This window comes from Rhea americana, unplaced genomic scaffold, assembly GCF_003343005.1.
Source record: "Rhea americana isolate MKP2758 unplaced genomic scaffold, rheAme1 scaffold_130, whole genome shotgun sequence".
Classification (NCBI taxonomy): domain Eukaryota; kingdom Metazoa; phylum Chordata; class Aves; order Rheiformes; family Rheidae; genus Rhea; species Rhea americana.
The window spans coordinates 744,253-763,452 of record NW_028185373.1 but is presented as its reverse complement, the minus strand read 5'-3'; the positions used below and the strand labels follow the sequence as shown (position 1 = coordinate 763,452).

At 35.5% G+C, this 19,200-nt stretch overlaps 1 protein-coding gene across 6 annotated transcripts in view; it reads left to right on the top strand.

The window, feature by feature from the left end:
* SON (SON DNA and RNA binding protein) overlaps positions 1–19,200 on the top strand; it is a 40,300-nt gene that overhangs the window by 17,620 nt on the left and 3,480 nt on the right. For 2 of the 6 annotated variants that reach the window (XM_085297754.1, XM_085297755.1), the window contains exons 4-9: positions 671–828; positions 3,013–3,153; positions 4,759–4,947; positions 9,268–9,378; positions 9,730–9,846; positions 17,194–17,341. In XM_085297754.1, coding sequence (XP_085153880.1) covers positions 671–828; positions 3,013–3,153; positions 4,759–4,947; positions 9,268–9,378; positions 9,730–9,846; positions 17,194–17,341 — 864 coding nt within the window. The other 4 variants (XR_014894902.1, XM_085297756.1, XM_085297758.1 and 1 more) reach the window with 4 other exon arrangements.

Below are 19,200 nucleotides of genomic sequence, written 5' to 3'. Positions count from 1 at the left end.
GTGGTAAGGAGACTGGTAATGCATTTGCAAACTGTGAGATCAGCCGGGACACACACAACATGCTTTGTTTTCATTCCCTATTTTTGTGCTATGGTCACGTATACTTTTTTCCCTTGATGAAGCGAAATATTCTTTTATTAACATTTTTGTCTGTAATTGTATTTTATACAAGTCTCAATGCTTATGTTTTCTGTTAGTTGGTCGTAAGTAGATTTCATGCTGGGGACTTCCTCAGGACCTTTGAATGCTCTTCAGAGATAGCTAAAAAGGAGACTTTAGAATTCAAGCTGTGTGACTATAACCCATTAATTCTAAAATTAGAATGAGTCAACGAAGTAAAATAGATGTCAGGAGTACTAGATAGAACTTAAATAGAGATTTGGGGATTTCAACTTCTGAAATTTGGATTTCTGTGTTTTGTGTTAAGTATGTGGTTTCACTTGGTTGTTAGTTAGGCCCCAGATTTAAAAGAAAAGGCCTGGGGGAAGTAATGAAAATTTTAGATGTTTTCACAGATTTTAAAAATCCACAATGTGGGTAAAATCTTGTGATTTTACTTTTGTTCAGTCGGCTAGGAGTGCTAATTTAGTATGAAACCAGAATTTGTAAAAAAAAAANAAAAAAAAAAAAAAAAAAAAAAAAAATCACAATCTTTCTTAAAATTTTTTAGACAAGGCCCAGCTACTTGAAATAGCCAAAGCTAATGCAGCTGCCATGTGTGCTAAGTCTGGTGTACCCTTACCACCAAGCCTGATGCCTATGTTAGCTCAAAAGAAAGACGACAAAGCCAATAAGTCGTCAAGAGATACTCTAAAGGAGCTCACTGAGGTAAGTGAGAACAATAATATTGAATTAAACCTGCAAATAAGCAAGCTAATTTTTGTAACTCCTAGTCAAAATGTAATTCTCTGTGCTTAATCTGTGTGAAAGTTGGCTTATGGTTTGAACCTTTATTCTGTATATTTTTTTTTGTTGTGAAAACAGGCTTTTTAATTCATGGAAATGTGTGAGATGCGGTTCTTGTGCTCTTTTGTTTTAATTCTGTTCTAATTTTGTTAGAATTGGTAGTTGTCCTTGCAGTCTTGTTAATAAAAACCAAAGTTTTGAGTTCTAGTCCTTGTCTTAATATTTTTAGCTATTTTTTTAATGAGTTCAAGCTGCAAAATTTTATCTCTGGATTAAAATACAGGACCTGTTTCACATACTTCTGTGCTTTTTATGACTTCTGTGATATTTTTAAAGAGTTTTTGTTGCAGTTCTGTCCTGTTGCATTTACAAATAGAAGGGTTTTGATCTGATTGTGGAGAAAAATGACTTGTTCTCTTACTGTAAAAATATCACCTTGTTCAATTCACTGATACTATAAGATTTCTACCAGAAATGAAAGAAAAATTGAACTGAACAAATAAATTTTATATCTTCAAAGTGACAGCCCTTAGAAGTTTGTTTATGGAAATAAATAAATAAAAAACATTGAATTAAGCAATACCAAGTTGCTGAAGAGCAATCTCACAAGTGTGTGTGGAATGGCGAAAGCAGAAGCACTTTCCACTAGTAAGTTGAGATAGTGCAGATATACTGGGCAGATGCGTTTGGAGATTTTGCATGTACCTGACCAGGATCTAATGCAGGTAACACTAATCTGGAGCCACAAAATATGCCCCTTTGCTATTTCCAGCTGTGGTAATCTGTTAGGTGATATTGCTGTTCCATGCTCTGTTGAATCAAAGCTGACTACAGAAGCAGTTGTGGGCATCATCTTGTGGTATTTTACCCAAGTGAAGAACCCTTCCAGAGCATAGTTGGCTTCTCATGAGGCAAGCTTCAGTGTCTTTCCTCTCTGCAATGTAATCTGCAAAATGGACAAACTGCTTTCACTTAATTGGAAGCTGATTATAGACAGTACATTTTGTTGATTACCTTTGTGAATAATGGAGGCTTTTTTCCGGTTGCCTAAAGAACGTACTTCAATCATTGTTTGAAGGAGGCTTGACACACAGGAGCACAGGATTTTTTTTTATAGGAATTGACAAGAATGGTGCCATCAAAGTATTATTTTTAGTGACAGGGCTGCATTTTTGCTGTTTGTATGCCACCAATTGAGTCAATAAACAATTCTGATTTCCATTGGCTTGCAATTTCAGCAGTATCACTTTGTCCTCTAAGATATCACAAGTACATCTGTCATTAGTAGGAACATAATAGAAACACAATTCTAGGCTATAGTGTTTTTAAACTTGCTTCAGACTTATTTGGTTACAGTTGCTACTGGTAAACAAACAGCATGGGTAAGTATGACCAGTAAAGCATTTTTCATCATAAAAGTCCAACCTGGCCAGAATTTTTTTTCTGGGAGTTCTCTTTCCGTAATTTGGATGCAGTATCTCCGTAGCACCTGTATGTTTTTAGGTCAGACCTCCATTGCATATAAAATGACAATGTCTTGTTTACTTGGCTAACCTCATAAAATATTTCAGAGGAAATCTGAAGTTTTTTAGAGCCATTGCTGCTGGCTGAATGCTCTAACTACCAGTGGAAATTGGAAACTATTTATAATTCTTACATTTTCATATGTAGTTGTTTTGTGAGTTTATAGGCCAATATTTATACTATAGTCCCTATCAAATGGGACGTGATGTGGGATGCCAAACCACCAGTTAGTTCCTACTCGGATGTGTTTGCAGCCTTAGACAAACATTCTGCAGCTAGCACTGTATAGCACAGTTTTACAGCACAACTGATCTGAGAGCTTGTACGCACATGACATTAGGTACAGCCTGAGTGCCTAAATATGCGAGCTAGAAAAAGTTTAGTAGGTGCTTGGTATGTGTGTAAAATGTTACAGGTACATATTTGAGTACATGTCTAGARGATTTTCTCAGATTATACCTTTTGGGAGGCCTTAATAGTAATACAAAAAAGTTAATAAAAATATTTTTTGTCGTTTTCTGTTGAAGGGTCAAGGGTTTATTTAGAACTGTGTCCTTCTCCCCTCCCTCTTTTTAATTCTAGAAATGCAAGAAGATTGCTCAAAGTACAGATGATGTGATAGTGAACAAACCTCATGTTTCTGATGAAGAGGAGGAGGAACGTCCTTTCTATAATCACCCCTTTAAGCTCAATGAACCAAAACCCATTTTTTTCAATTTAAGTGTGAGTACTTCTGTAATTTACAATATTTTACATTTTGGTTATTTTTAAATTCTGTCAAAACTTTGCAAGCAGAAATTAATCAGTGGTCTGTCATCTTGATGAAATTACAGTAAAATGTTGTTAAAAGTTTGGTAACTTTTGAAATGCTCTTGCCACAATAGGAAACCTAAATCTGCAGCTCATGAAATTATGGTTAAGTTTCCACAGTTGGATTGAAACTACTTTTAATTATGTTTTTTTGCATGTGTTCAGTTTAATAACAAAAAGAGGATCAGTTTTGCTTTACATTCTCATAACAAAAGTATTAGTATGAATTTGCAAACAGCAATGGAAATTGCTTTTGAAAATGCATTGATTTTTAGAAAGGTACCACATTCTAAAAGCATTATGAACTCCCCTCACCCATTTTCGGTGGCTGCTTTGAGCTGCGTTGGATTGTGTTGATGTTTTCTGGGTTGTGAGAAGCATGTTGAAAAGAATGAAACTAGAGAGCTTTTCTTAAAATATATCTGATATTTGCATGCTTTGAAACATAGATTAGAATTTGTTTAGTCAGTTGTAGTCAGTTTGGTCAGTTATATGCAGGGTTCTTTTGTGCCTATGAAAGTCTATTTGGATTTTGCAAAGTATAAAGGTTGTATAAAAACATTACTTTACACTAAGTGAAAACATACATGGCATTTATATACATATGCATACATGTATGTCTAAAATATATATTGCTTGTAGCATACACAAAATAAGCATTAATACGCTATAAGGTAAAAACAAGTTTGTACTGTACCATGAAACTCAAGGGATTCTGTACAGGTTCTGAGGAGGGATGCTCTTTAGTGCATATGGGCTGCTCTGCCTGTTCCAAGATGTGACCCTTGTTGCATCATCCTTTCCATTCTTTCTCGATTCTAGTCCTGTTCACATTCTCATCTGTGTTCCTTTGGTAGTAGAGATTTCCCCAATATCTTGAGCTGTTTTGGCTCTGCTTCTTGTCAGAAGAGCTTTTCAGAGATTTCTGTGTATTCCTTTAAGATACTGGCAAAATCTTCTAAGGAAGGCAGTCTCATGAACTTGACTTAAATTGGGATTCATCCTGGTACCCAAAAATATTTTAAACTAGAAACTGAGAATTTTGAAAATTGCTTTCTGTATTTTTAGTAATGTAAGGCTTTCACCATGTATGGGTATCATAGCCAACATTTTTGCTGCCTGAAATTTTGTTTTGGGGTTTTGCATTACAAAATGCACGTGTGGCAGATAAGATCTTTCTCCTTCCTATGGTGGGATGGAAAAAGAGAAGGAAGTTAGTTTTTAAGGGTGAGGTTTTGCTTATTTTTGTCTGCCAAAGCTAGTTAAGGAGATTTCAACATCTGGCTGTTTTTCTCTTACGCTGCAGTTCGCTGCTCTTGCATGTTTCCAAGGCCATGCCACAACTAAGCAACTAAAACAACTTGTTTTAAAGGCTTTCAGATTGGTACTAGTTAGAGAGGATGACTGTTTTGTGAAAACTTAATACTACATGTATGCAATGAGTTGCTTCTCAAAAACATGTTGATGAATATTGTGCAATTTCAAGTCTTAATTTTTTTCTAACTTTTTTTCTTTAAGACTCCAAGTATAAAACCAGCACCACCACCACAACCAAAAAATCAGGTCAGCCTGTCAAAGGAATTTCCTGTCTCATCTGGGTCTCAGCATAGGAAAAAAGAAGCAGATAGTGTCTATGGAGAGTGGGTACCAGTTGAAAAAGGCAAAGAAGAAAGCAAGGATGATGTTTTCCCCAAACCAGCCATTGAGGTAAGGAAGGGAAGGAAAGCATATACCATAAGAAAAAAAAAAGTGTTACCCAGTCAGTCTGGTACCAAGTTGCAATCTGTGAAAAAAAAGAATCGCTTACATAGGTAGTATCTGACACTTTAGTAAGCTACTTATCTGAACTGCTATAATCTTCAAATTTGCTCACAATGTTTGTGTGAGCAATGATAAAAGCAACCTGTACCCATCGTGTGTGCTTTTGTCAACTAGTAATTTCTTTGTGTCAACAGAATTTAAGCTTTTGCTTGAAGATTAAAAAACCCAAACTTCTTGTCGTGTTTTTTGCCAAGATTAATACCCCAAGACTTTCATAATAATTGAAATAGTAATTAAAATTGTCCTACCAATGTTAGAGCAATAATGCTGAATTGAAATGTAATCCATTTAAAAATAGGTTTGAAAGTAGTTTTAAAAACTGCCATTTCATCTGGATGTATCTACTCATTTTTTAGTTTTACGATCACATTTTCTTATACAGTTGTCTTCCATATAACCTTCTAAAAGAAAGCCTAATTGTATGCAAAGTAGACTGGAGGAAAAAAAAGGAAATGTTTTTCCCCTTGAGATGTCTTAAAAAATATTTTGTGGGTTTTCTATAATTAATTTAAATATTTAAGATGGAGATGTTCCTTTTTTTTTTTTCAAGTTGATGTCACCTCATTCCATCTAAAGAATTGTTCTCATATCTTTCAAAACAAATAAAAGCCTTGGCTTCAATTTCTTATGAAATCATTTCTTCCAACTTGGTGCATTTTGTCTTTCAGTGATATACTAAGACTGTATGCTTTACTCCCTGAAGCACAGTTGATATTTCCTCTGTGGCTTTTGTAGCACAAAAGGCACAGTGGCTGAAATATAGCTCATTTAACAGAGGGATTTTCATGGTGTACCTCAAAGATAGAGTTTGACGGTCAGGCATTGAACTCACTGCAGTCTCAGTGCAGATGGTAACTTGTCTGACTGGTCTTTGTCAAGAGCCAGTAATGAGCCAAACATTCTTAAATGTTGGTGCAGACTATAATTCCCAGTTTATGAGTGTGTGTGTGTGTGTGTATATACATACATATATATATATATATATGCAAAGTCCAGAATACAGAAACTTTTTATGCTAACGTTTGGCCATGTTTTTACCAGGTGGTAAAAAGTCTTTTGTCCTTCAAATGGTTAATGATTTGCTCATAGTGCAGGCAAGCTCTGTAGATGTCTGCATCCAGGTTGCCAGAGACACTAGGCCTGATTCTTTGTCAAACAGGTTAGGTAAGCACTGATAGCTTGTGTATTGGGTATATAGAAGAGGCCTTAAAAATTTGACATTGGAATAAATATATTCAACAGAACTTTCTTTTCTTTCTGTCACTTGTATCTTTATAAATGATTGTAAACATGTTGTCTGTTTTTACATTTTGTAAATAAATATTTTTATTTGCATTTACCTTAACTTGGTTTGTGTTAAGGGTGATTTCAAGGGTCGTTAGCTGATAGTGGAGCATACTGTCCCCGTGGGTGTGGCAATCCTTAATCTTGAAATACAGGAATATTCTTGTAGTGACAGAATCCCTGTATGCTTCTCCAGGGAGTCTGAAAGGTAACAGGGTGCTTCTCTGCTTAATTTTATAACTAATTTTAAAACTGGTTATGAGGACCTTGGGGAAGAAATGGCTTCTATTGAGCAACATAAGCCAGGTAAGCTCCCTTGCAACAGTAGCAGGGTAGTGGGGGAGCGTGCTTGGATCCTCAGGAAGTTTGACATATGTTTTACCTCCATTCATTTTATTTGATTGCAAACTTTGAAATCTAGTTGTGATAATTCAGATGCAAGTCTGTACTGACATTAAAAAGTCATACATAATTTGGTGGTGGTCTGTTTTTATTCAGGTCATGGAATTAGTTACAGAATAAGTGGTCTAAAGTGGCCCAGTTAATTTATTACTGATTGTTTTATTAAAACATATTGCTGTTAACATAGTTACTTGTGATATTAGGAGAGGAAGGAAAAAGTCATGCCTTTTAGTAATTTGAAGTATCAGCATGTCTCTAGAAGCCTGGGAAACCTATGAGAAAAGCTATATTTGAAAGTCTGAAAGTACTGAATTAAAATGTATTTAAATTTGAAATACATGGTGGTGACTATTTTATATAGAGAAGCCTTCTTGATCGAAAAATGCAGTAAATGCATCTAACATACAGTGGACCTACAAAGAATGTGAAAAAGTGCCTACTTTCTATTGTCACCTAGTCCTCCTTGCTTCCATATTTGTGCTGTCTCTGTGGGGAAAATGTTATTCAGGATTGGAAAGGCAAAACTTTTACAGGGAATAGCATGCTGAACTTGAACTGTTTATTTGATTAAATAATAACAACTTTTCATACTTCAAGCAGAGATTTTTTTTTCAAGATCCAAAGCTGCCATCGAGTGTCTTGACATAATACAAAGCCATGATGGTCTCCAAAATGGTGACTGACCATGTGTGGGGAAAGTGTGTGGGAATTCTAACTAACCAGGGTATCTACTAATAGGCCCCAGTCCGGTAAAGCACTTAAGTACACATGTATGTTTTAAGTATGTGAGTGGTCCCAATGTGATTTCAATGGACTACTTGCATGCCTATGTGTATTGCTGGATTGAAGCTTTTGGTGAGTAGAATAACTTTTATTTATCTCCTGAACCAGTTTTACAAACAAAACATTAAAAAATAATATAAATTATTCTGTGTAAAGGGAACTTGTTAACACAAGAAAGTGTATATTGTAGACAGACATTCTTTTATATATGTTATTGTCACGTTAGGTGATTATTAAAATTTTAAAATTGTTCTTGTGCCTTGTTTATAATCTGCATTTTCATCAGCTGGGACAATAAGTTAACATTGAAGTCAATTTCATATAAATGTAAGACTTCTGTGATTATGAGTCTGTTTTGGCCAATGCAAGATGCTTCAGCAACCTGGTTTGGAATAATCTGCCTGGAGGAAAATACCTTTTTGTCCTAAGCAGTTAAAAAAAAACTCCCCCCCCCCCTTCCCATTCTGAAATGCTAAGATTTAATAGTTAGAGTATTAAAAAATATTTTTTAATGCAATTGTGGACCTTCTTTTCTGTCTTTTACAATCCTTTAATATTTACTAAGTTCCTGAGCTATCTTCTGTGACAGAGAATTTGAGGATTGACTGTATGTTTGTGTTTAGGAGAATCAAGTTTAAATTAGTTTCAGTTTCTTCTACTGGCCCTTAATTCTAACGTAATGTGAGAGGCCAAGATTATGAGGTGGTCACTAACCAAAGATTCAAGTCTTTCATAAAACAAAAAGAATTCTTGTAAATTTTAAGAAATGTAATTTAGAGCAAATGTAATGTTACGCAGTAATGCTCAACTTTTATCTATATATCTCTTGCTTTTTTGATTGTTTCTTCTGTGCGTTGAACAATCCCAGCCCTTTCTGTCTCCTTCACCTGCTCATCTCCAAGTAATTTTGACTCATCTCTGAACAGTATTCTTTTTCTACCTTAAAAATAGGATGATCCATAAAATGCACGTTCTTTGAAGAAAGAGGCACAAGTAATTTCATATAAGCTTTATACTAGCCATAATTTGTTGCATCTTTATACCTTCAGATTTTTTTTCTCTCTTGATGGCTTTTGTACATGAAGCAGAAGTTTGCATTGAGCTTCTTCTGTTGCCCCATACTTTTACCAAAGTGTTTCTGATTGGTTGAGAATCAGTTTGACTGTGGGAGATGATTTCTAGTTCTTTAAATTTTATTCTAATTCAGCAGCACAGATGTAAAATCTTTTCCAAAACAGTTATTTTTTTCAGTTAACAGTCTGATTATACTTTTCTGTAAGTCTGTTTTAGTCGAAAGTTTCAAGTAGCAGTTTATGGAATACATGTGATTCTTAATGTAATGATTCTTAATTCTCATTAAATTCTGTTGGTTAATAACATTCCACTGAACTATGACATGCTCCTCTAAGTTTTATAGAGCAGAACTTTTTGTGACTAAAACATTAATTATTTGAAAATAAATCTTCTGTTATTTTATCTGTACATTTGATACTAAATTACCAGGGTACTATACTTCAGGTGTTCTGTTTGCTCGGGAAAGCCCAGATTGTATGTATTTGATAAGTAGTCTAAAGATTTTTTTTTTTCGCATTACCTATTTATATTTCCAACTAACAATACGATATGTAAAAGAACTTCTTAGTATTTGTAGCATTTATTCTACAACAGCTTTTTCCAGATCAAATGGATATTACTGTAGTGTGATATATTTTTTTAAAATAATCTTTTTCTTCCTAGGGTGTGGACATAACTACAGCTATGAATGATCGAGCAGTGGCTCAGAAAAGGCTTAATGAGAATACATTTGATTTAGAGGCCATGTGCATGTTAAATCGTGCACAGGAACAGGTATGTTTGCTTTTTTAATTGACATTTTGATGAAGTTGAGAGTAAATTTTTTCCCTCTAAACCAACTGATTTTCTTAAATTTTTGTAGTTTTTTGGAAGCTCCGTTAATGGGCRCACTTAATTCTACCTTTAGTTTACACTTCATAATACTAATTTAGGGGGGACCAAGAAGCACAGACTTAAGATTAACATGCTTTGCTTTTCTGAGCATCTGTTTACAAATGAGTGTTAATGGACATGACACTAAAAACAGATGAGAGATTAAATGGGTATTACTGAGAAACAACAGAGATTTGAGAGGAAGAATATGCAAATTTTTATTTAGATCTTGAAATGATTTTTGTTTTGTAGATCGACGCCTGGGCTCAGTCAAACTCCATACCTGGTCAGTTCACAGGAAGTACAGGAGCACAGATACTGTCTTCAGATGAATTGACCAACAGTGGTCCCCAAGCATGGATTAGAAAGGTAGAAGTTATGCAGACATATTTGTCTAAATATATTGTATTAAATACCAGTGAAAATATTGGAAAATTCAGAAAATGCGCCTTAATAATAACCTGTGGCAACGCATGTGTCAAATACAGCAGGTGCAGTGTTAAATCAATGTCTTTGTTCAGTTTAGATATTTGCTGCTGCTGTGTTCATTTTGTTGTGCGTTAAGGTGTTGACCATGACATTTCAAATCTTAATATCCAGAGTACTGAAATAAGATGTGCGTCTGATACTTGAGTAAGATGGTTTGTACTTACTGTTATCTTGCACTGAAATGACATTCTCTATCGAATGGCTGCAGTGGTAGGTCCATCACTACTTTTACGGGATCGGGACAGATCAGGCAAGATTTGATCCTGATGTCGTCGAAGTTGATGATTTTTTGGCATTAGCTTCAGTGAACTAAGTCCCATACTGCCATTCTGTTTGACTTGATTCTATCCAGTTACTACTTTGCTTCTGTTTGCATCACCAGTGTTTTCTGGGAGCCAGGTATTTCGAGTATTAAAACAGGAGTTGCAGTTGGGTCAATAAGTTTAATGTCATCGTGCACTGAAATAATTACCTCTTCCTGAAGAGTAGTACTGGCTTTTTATCAGGGTGTGATGCGTCATACATGCATACGTTTTTTATAAGTTTAATAATTCATGCTTCATCTTTGAAAATGAGTGCTGAACTGGTTCTCTTTCAAGAAGTAGAACTGAGGAATTCAAGCAATAGCCCTCTTCTGGGCAAAAGAATAATGAGTTGCAGTGATTGTTCTCACCAGTAATGTAGCCGAGTACAAGCTGTGTGTGTTTTTGCTTACAGAATCCAGTGGTAAGACAGCCCTCAAAACCAGCAGGTTAGATTTGAGGYATAGGTAAAATTTTCCACAAAATCTGATGTAAACTGAACAAATAAGTCTGCAATTATGACATCTTAAAACCAGAAATATGTACCAAGATTGACTAACTTGTTTTTCCACTTTATAGCCAAAATCCATATTACTTGGTAGATGTGGGCCTTTTGGGCTTTTTAAGTGTTCATATTGATCATAGAACGTATTTTTATTATGAAGTCTGATTTTAACAATTACTAACTTTTGAGTTTGCAACAAAATATTGGATGCAGTGGTTATAATAATTGTCTTTGGCAGAGGAACTTAGAAGTGTAAAGTACTTAGCAGGGGTAGGTATTGGTGAGAAAAGGAGAACTTTTCCACCAAGAGGCTTGTGAAAGAGATCAGTGAACTCTAATGTGGGGTCTGTTTGGGGGTTCTCCCTTTCGGCATGCTTCAAATGGTTTCGAAGATGAAGGAAAAGGAGAACATCCCTGTGATCATCTCTTTCCCAAGCCCCCTCTTCTCATCCAGTTTTTCTTCCTTGAGGTTCTCTGATGGTTTTCTGTGCCTTGCAGTAACAGGACATCTGCTAACAAAATACACTGAGTGGAGAAGGCAAATGTGTTTTCCCTCAGTCTTCTAACTTTATCCTCTGTTGTGATCTGCTCCCCTAAAATGCTTCATAGGGAGAAAAATGAGAGAAGAGTCTGTCTGGCTTGTGGACATAACTGTTGAGGAATAGAAGCGTTTGGATATTTTGGTGAATCTAAAAATGAACATGAGCCAGCATAAGCACTTCCGTCCTTCCCATGGCTGTAAATATGTAGTGGTTTGCAGTAGTAGTTGTCCTCCCTAGCAAGTATGGTGTATTTTTTCAGAAAGGAGACTGCTACTGTAAACAGCAGAAGAGTTGTTTGAAGAAGATGGGGGCACAGTCCTCTTTCCTGCTCTGATATTCCTCAGCTTGACTTCTTTTGCTCTTTCCAGGTTCCATATTTGCACGTACATTGCCATCAAACTCATGGGATAACAAGTAGTTACAGTTGTGCACCCTCTACAAAATGTGTTAGGGACTATACAAGACTCTTCCTCTGTTTAGGATTGATGGGGCCTGTGAAAGCCTTCACAAAACTTAGGGTTGAACTTAATGTGGAATCACATCCTGTGGTTAGAGGATGATTTCACACAAAAAAAAAAAAAAAAAAAAGAGTAGGAATAATGGGTTATGAATGCATGTTATCTTTCCCAGCAACAAGAATACATACCAACCACGAAATGCAAAGTACAAGTTGTATTTCTCAGGCACTTGAGTAGTTCAACTTTGTTCCAGTCAATTACGTGACAAACAGCAGTGAGAAATCAGACTTGCACTACCTTTTTCATCCTAAGAAAATAGTTTATCTTGCTCTTACTTAAAAAAAAATAACTAAAACAATAATTCCCTAGTAGGACCGTGAAGTTTTGGGGAGTGTGTAGTATGTGTAAATTAATGCACGCTTTGACTGAAAATGCAGTTTACTGGAGGTGTTTTGCTTAGGATATTGCCATAAGCTCTACAGAGAACTTTTGAGTTGCACTTTTCAGCAGAAACAGACTAAATCTGGACTAGGTATTTGAATATCAGTTAACATAGAATTAGAACATCTGTGTATACAGACCTTGGACTTGACAGAGATATATAACAAAGTTTACGAGCATTGGCAAGAAGGGAATATGATGGAAGTACTTAGGGAACTTGTTTGAGTGCAGTCTTGCTTTGCATTTCCTGGACTTTTTTATTTTATTTTTTTTTATTTTAACTTTCTAAAGAAGCTTTCTGGAGAGGTAATATGTACTCAAACCAAAACATGCCTGCAGGTTCAACTTCATCTCAATAAAGTTTTGAGGGATTCAGTTATGGATGTGGATTAATGTGACAGATTTGAATAATTCATACACCAGTTAGAAGTATGGTTTGTTTGTTTGCTTTTAAAGTTAATGTGCTGATTTATTATATTTTTGCATAGGGTTATAAGCAGTATTCTTAAATAATATGTTAGGTTTCCATTAAAATAGATCTATGACCAATATTATCGTTTTCTTCTGAAAAGTGGTTTCTGTTTCAGTTTATCATCAGTGTTGTAATCAGTTCACAAATAAGATTTATTTGTCCTGAAGACTTTTTTCTTTTTTTTTCTTTTTTTTTCTTTTTCCTTGTTACCAATACATTCTGCTGCTGTAAATAAATGAGGAAATGGTCAAGCATTTTTTTTCAAGCAAATTCTGTTGAGGTCTACTTATGCAGGCTTTTCCAGAGTCATCATTTTTTTCTACATTGATCAGCTTAAGTACTATAGCCCAAGCTTACTTTCCAAAACAACATTTTTACAGCATTTTAGATACACAGGATAATGTTTGAGATTTCTTTGCTTCATTTAGTTGTGCTAAAGCACGGCATATAGTTTTACAGTGGCCTTTACAATACTGTGTTTTGTGTGGCAAGTTCTGAAAAGATAAATCTCCATTCTTCCACAGTCTAGCCATGGCAGGTCAATAAAACTCGCACCAGCAACGGAGGTAAAGCTAAGCCCTACTGTGGTCACTTCCACAAGGACTGGCCTGCGTCTTGCCAAGCTGATCTGACAAGGCAGCCTGTCAGATTGCTCCTGTGCTTGTTGCCTTAGGTGATACGGTGAGCCGTATTTGGAAAAGAAGGCCGGGTGGCAAGGCAAATCAACCACACATTGGTTATATTAGACTGGTTCCCTCTTCGGCCCTSAAAAGGGGCTATCTATACTTCAGCTGTCCCTCAGCTTGCTTTACCTCTAACTTTCCACTGATCCAATGCAAAAACTGTGAACAAAAATCCTGAAGCTGTTAGCAAACATAAGGCATTTGATGGGTTCCTTTGGAAAATTCTTCTCAGTCTTGTATTAGGGAGTGTATATGGCTGCTGCTAAAAGTACCACAGTTTAATGCAAAACTTAACTGCTTTGCTAAATGTTTCACCAAATGAAGATGCACATTGCTGGTTCTTAAATCAGAGTTTTGGAGTCAGTCTTGAAGCAGTCTTTAAGACAGCCCATTGAACTACAGCTGACACTGTTCACCTGGCAGCCTTTAAGACTTTCTTTTCAGAAGTGTTTCATTTAGCAAAAGACAACAAAGAAACTTGCTTTTTGTCAAAACTTAACTTTTTAATGCCATGTCAATCTTGTGGGAAATAATTGATATTTTATTTTCAAAGGGCAACAATTGTCTATGTATTTAAGAATCTCTCAAACAATTATGACTTTAATATTTTTGACATTGCAAGTGTTTTTTGATAGATAGCTCTACTCAATATGGCATGTTATCTTTGCTGCAGAGATAGCTGTTGCAGTTAAATAATGGTGATGGTCTCACTTGTGCTGTCTTTCAGCAGAAAGCTGTAAAATCATCTTTCAGGTGCCTTTTTTTGTTTAAGCCTTTAAATCCAGGCATTGTAGATTTCTTTTGATATTGATGCTGACTCTTTTTTTTTTCTCCTCCAAATTTGCTTCATTCCTTAAAGAGGAATAGTTTTGCTTAAAAATACTGACAGCCCTCTTAAGTGGTCGGGTTTTACTATCTGTAGCCTTCTTTTTAAAGATAAGCTGTTGACCAAAAAACATGGCTTAATAGTTGTCTCCACCTGCTGGCAGAATGAAAGTGTGCTTTATTTGGCTTACCTTTCATGGAATGTAGAGATCAGAAGATGAGAAAAATGACATTAAATTTTAATACTGACTTACTCAAATTTGGATTACAGAATGAAAGATAACAGTTTCTTTCTCAGGAATTAGTTCACTCTGATAACAGTAACCAAATACTGAGAAACCTAGTGTTTACTGTGTTAAATACAAGTCAGTCTGTTATCTTCCTGATGGGCCAGATCTGCAAGGATACRTATGCTGTTAAATAACTTTGTGAGACTCAGCCTTTTATGCTTTCTAAAAATAGAAAATAAAATAAATTTATTTTACGTCTGTGTTCTTGATAGTATTTCTAGTATTTTTATATTTTGAAATTTCATTATAAACATGAGGCTAATTTTTATCTGTATCCCATTAGACAATGGGCAAGTAAATTTTACCGTAATTCAAATGAGAAAAAAATAAAAAAAGGAAAAGGGAATATAATAGTACTCATGGCATTAGAGATTCCTGTTTGTCTTATTCACAGTAACAAGTTAAAGTCTGCTGCTGCTGGCCTTTTTTTTTTTTCCTGCTTTGTTAATAGCTTGAATCAAAGTAGACTTGTGTAGGCTCCTTTCATGCTGGTACCAGAATTACTTGTGCCTCACACTAAAGATGAGACAAAGTACAACTGCCACTTCTGTGATGAAACAAAAGTAATTCCATTCTAATTCTTTCTTGTCTCAGTTCTGTTCTGCATGTCTAAGAATCAGCATAGTCTGGAAAAAAACAAAACAATACTAAATTTATCAGATAAGATTTTGAGTTCACACATGATTTTTATTTTTTTAATAAATACACTTCAGAATTTAGAATTTTTTATTTCCTAGATTTGGAATTTGTTCAGACTCTGATAATTCCTTTATAGGAACTCAGTGCTTTGATTTTAAACTATGAGTAGCAGTATTTTGATTCTGTTCTCCTTCCTCTTGCTATACCACCTCTCACCACTAAAGTTAGTATATTGCAGATGTAATGAGAAAGCTGTGTAGTATTAAAGTGACCTCATCAAGAAATTGCACTGTATTTCATTTGTGAACTGAATGCACATTGGTGATAATGAAGCAGATGTTGATATTGAAAATTCTATCATTGCAAAGCAGGTGCAAAAGAGGAATCGGAACCCAGGGTGACATTGACTGGGGTTTGTATCATTCTCGGCATGGTTGCCCTATTCTTATGAGAGGTTCCTGGAAAAGAGAGGGGAGGATGAAAATGGAAGTAAGTAAAAGCCATTCTAGGTGTATAGATTGAGAGGCAGTTCATATCAAACAAACTGATTGTCTCTGTGTACACACAAACTGCATGGTCTGCACCAGTCCAAAAAAAAAAAAAAAAAAAAAAGTTGAACTGGAGAGGTGGGCTTAGCCTCTACTCTTCCATCAGAGCACCTTGTTACTAAACGCAGCATCCAGTTGCATGATTGATAGGTACTTTATTGTTTAATAGGTAAATATTTGGAGAAGTCTTGTCACAATTTTTAGGATTTTTTTTTCATTTAACGCCGTGAATACTGGGGATTACGCACACATGCACATACACACACCGTTAGTGTGTGTCAGTCACTGATACTGAAAAGTTAATCCCCTTAAAAATTTATTATCTGCAGTTTCTGCAAAAGTAAGTCTTCTGTTTTTGTTTACATATGAATCGAAACCAAGGAACTATCAGTCTTTTTCCAGATCTTGGAAATGCTTACTTTTGCAAGCACAACTCAAAATAAAATAAAGGAAAAGTGGTCTATTAATTTGTTTTGGTAGTAAGTAAAATTTCTACAAAATATTAGGCATTATATCATCTGATCTACTATGCAGAATAACTGACGGACTTACCAGTGCCGGTGTGTAAACTTGTGTATTTTAAGACAAGCAATTTTTTGCTGTGATGGAAATGATTGACTTACTTACTTGGGTCAGTGGGTGGGGCAGAAGAGAGATGATAGTTCACAGAATAACCTGTGAACTTTCACCCCTCTATATGGAAACTTGTTTCAGGGTCAAATCCTTGTAGCTGCCTTCTTGCCACGGTCAATGCCAGCCCTACTATTCACAACACTGCGGCCATCGAGGCCTAGGTACGTAAACATTTAAGGAGTTTTTAAAGTTCTTTACATCAAAACAGATTTTTAAAATTTCTGTTTATAAGCTTTCAACATTTAACAACTATTATGTTAATGATATGAAACAATGTGACGACTACTGCTGCTAAACTGTGTGGCTAAGCGCCTTTTTTCCTTAAAAAAAGAAAAGAAAAACCTGTATCTGTTTCGTGTGGAATTTCAGAGTAAAACTTGAATGTGCAACTGCTGTATAATAAAGTGGGAAACTTTTTTTTTTAATATATTTAAAATACGCCTAAACACTATTTGAATGTCATTACTAAATGTGCTTGTATTTTGTTCAATAACTAGGTACACTTGGCACAAATGTTGCCAGTTAAACAGTTAACACTGCCTCCTTTCACAAGATGAGAAGAGAGACATTGGAACCAAAGTAGTGTGTTTAAACATAAACGGTTATCGTTTTATTAATTACGTACGTCTGCAATGGGTCACTTGCTGCTTTTGAATTAAAGGATTGCATTAAAATTTTAAGTTGTTCTTTTTTGAAACTATTGATTTGTGTCTTGTGTGTCTGCGTGAATTCTGGTTTATACAAGATGTTAATGTATATAAAGCTAAGGTGTATTCATTTGAACTGAATCTGTGAAACATTGTTAGAAATGTTTTTGGAAGCTCCGACTGACTTTTTTAAATCCCAGTGCTAACTTTAGGACTTGTTTTACTTTTCTTTTTCTGGATAGGATCAGTTCTTAAGAGCAGCCCCTGTAACTGGAGGAATGGGAGCTGAACTGATGAGAAAAATGGGCTGGAGAGAAGGAGAAGGCCTGGGAAAAAACAAAGAAGGCAGCGTTGAGCCTATTATGGTTGATTTTAAGACGGATCGAAAAGGTAAGCCCTTCTGTAAACATTTTATGGTATGAACACACTCTGTCTTTTTTTGAAGATAGAAGAAGTTTACCACTTGAAAGTAGTTTTACTTAGATACAGTTTCACCATAAAAATAAACAGAATGACATAAATGGTTTTGATACTGGTTTTTCAAGACCTGGATGATTTATATGTGGGCTTGTCTTTATGCCTGCAAACTCTTCCAGAAGTTCTTAAACTTTTCCTATCCTTCTTCCACCTTAAGAACCACTGAGAAGCACTTTTTAAGTGAGGGATATGCTTCAGTTGGCTGTATGGAGAAGAAAGGACAGGGAAATGAATTGTGAAACTCTCCATTCTTGTTGGTTCTAGAGAAGGTGTCTGAAGCAGGAATGAGGCAGGGCAGAAGATGGAGCATTTAATCAGCTTTAAACTGGGGGAAAGAACAGAAATAACAGCTGGGAGCTGCTGAGCTGAGTTACTAGTGCCTTTCACCTGAAGTCTTGACATGAATAGACAGAATACAGATTTTTAGGTCTTCCAAATGGATTTTATTTGCTTTTTAAATCTATCTGTTCTTACCACTCTTCCATCTTGTAATTTGATTCTGCCTCAAATATCTCTGCTCAGTTACAGTGGTATTTCCCTGCTTGTTTCTAGAAAGTAGCTTCTTTGGCAATCTTTCCTCCCTTTCCGTATATAATTCATGGCCCCAGGTGGAGAACTGTTGAATTTACCTCATTTGATTCAAGAGATTCAGCTTTTTATTTAGCGGGCAGCATGGTTTATATGATTGGCCATCTTCCTAGCGTGTTCAGCAGGAGTTGTTTTCACAGTGCGTGTTGACGAAAATTTTCCATCTGAAATACATATACAAATTCTAAATGTTTTAAATGTAAGCTGCCATATTTCATGATTTTGCCCGTAATTGTTCTGCATGTTACCAAAACAAACACTTCAGCACTGGCTGCAGGAAGACAAATACTTACTGGTGGTGTCCCAAATGTTTTTTAAAAAAAGCAAAACAAAACTGGGAACCTTTAGTATATTAAATAGATCATATTAAAGCGTGAAATGCTTCGAGTTACGGGGTTTTATTAACTTCTGTCAATGCTCGTAGCTGAATTCAGGGGAAAAAAAAGCTATATAAACACAAATGTTTGAAGTTTATTTGTGGAGACTCAACCAGTCAGAGAAATCCTTGGGAGGCCAAAATTATTAGTTCTCATTAGAGAGAGAACTCTGTATTGTTCTGCTGACTGTTCAATAGCAATGAAAAATTAATTTAAACAATTTGAATATTAAGTGCAAAGAGGTAGAAAATGAGAAATCWTACCAAAGTTATTAAAAAATCCACTGCTTTCTAAATTTTAAAGACCTACTAATTAGCCTTGTTTTATAAATAGAGAAGCGCAGCAGTCTCCAAGTACCTAGTATAGGCACTTTGATTTTATACAGTGACCAAAATTGCTTTACAGCTGTTCATTTCTCCAGTGAAACCTCTCAAAATAATTGACATAACCTCATAACAGAGTGACTGGCAAGAAAGCTTTATTTGGAAAATGTTTTCATTGTTACTTAGTTACTGTGATCTTTCTAGGGCTGTCTTGTATAGCTCTCACTGCTGGTAAGAGTTCCTTCAGTTTGGCTTGATTGGTATCAGGCAGAGGACAGAAGTTGGTAACAGTCAACTGGAGTATTGAAATGAAGGGCTGGGAAATAGTTACTATCAACATGTGTATGCCAATGAAAATTGGGCTGAAATTTTATCTAAAAGGGATCTATTCTATTAAAAATACCCTCCAAACCCCAATACCAATTACTGTTTTTTAAAACACATTTCAGAACTTGTGTCCCTCCCACCCCCCCCCCAAAAAAAA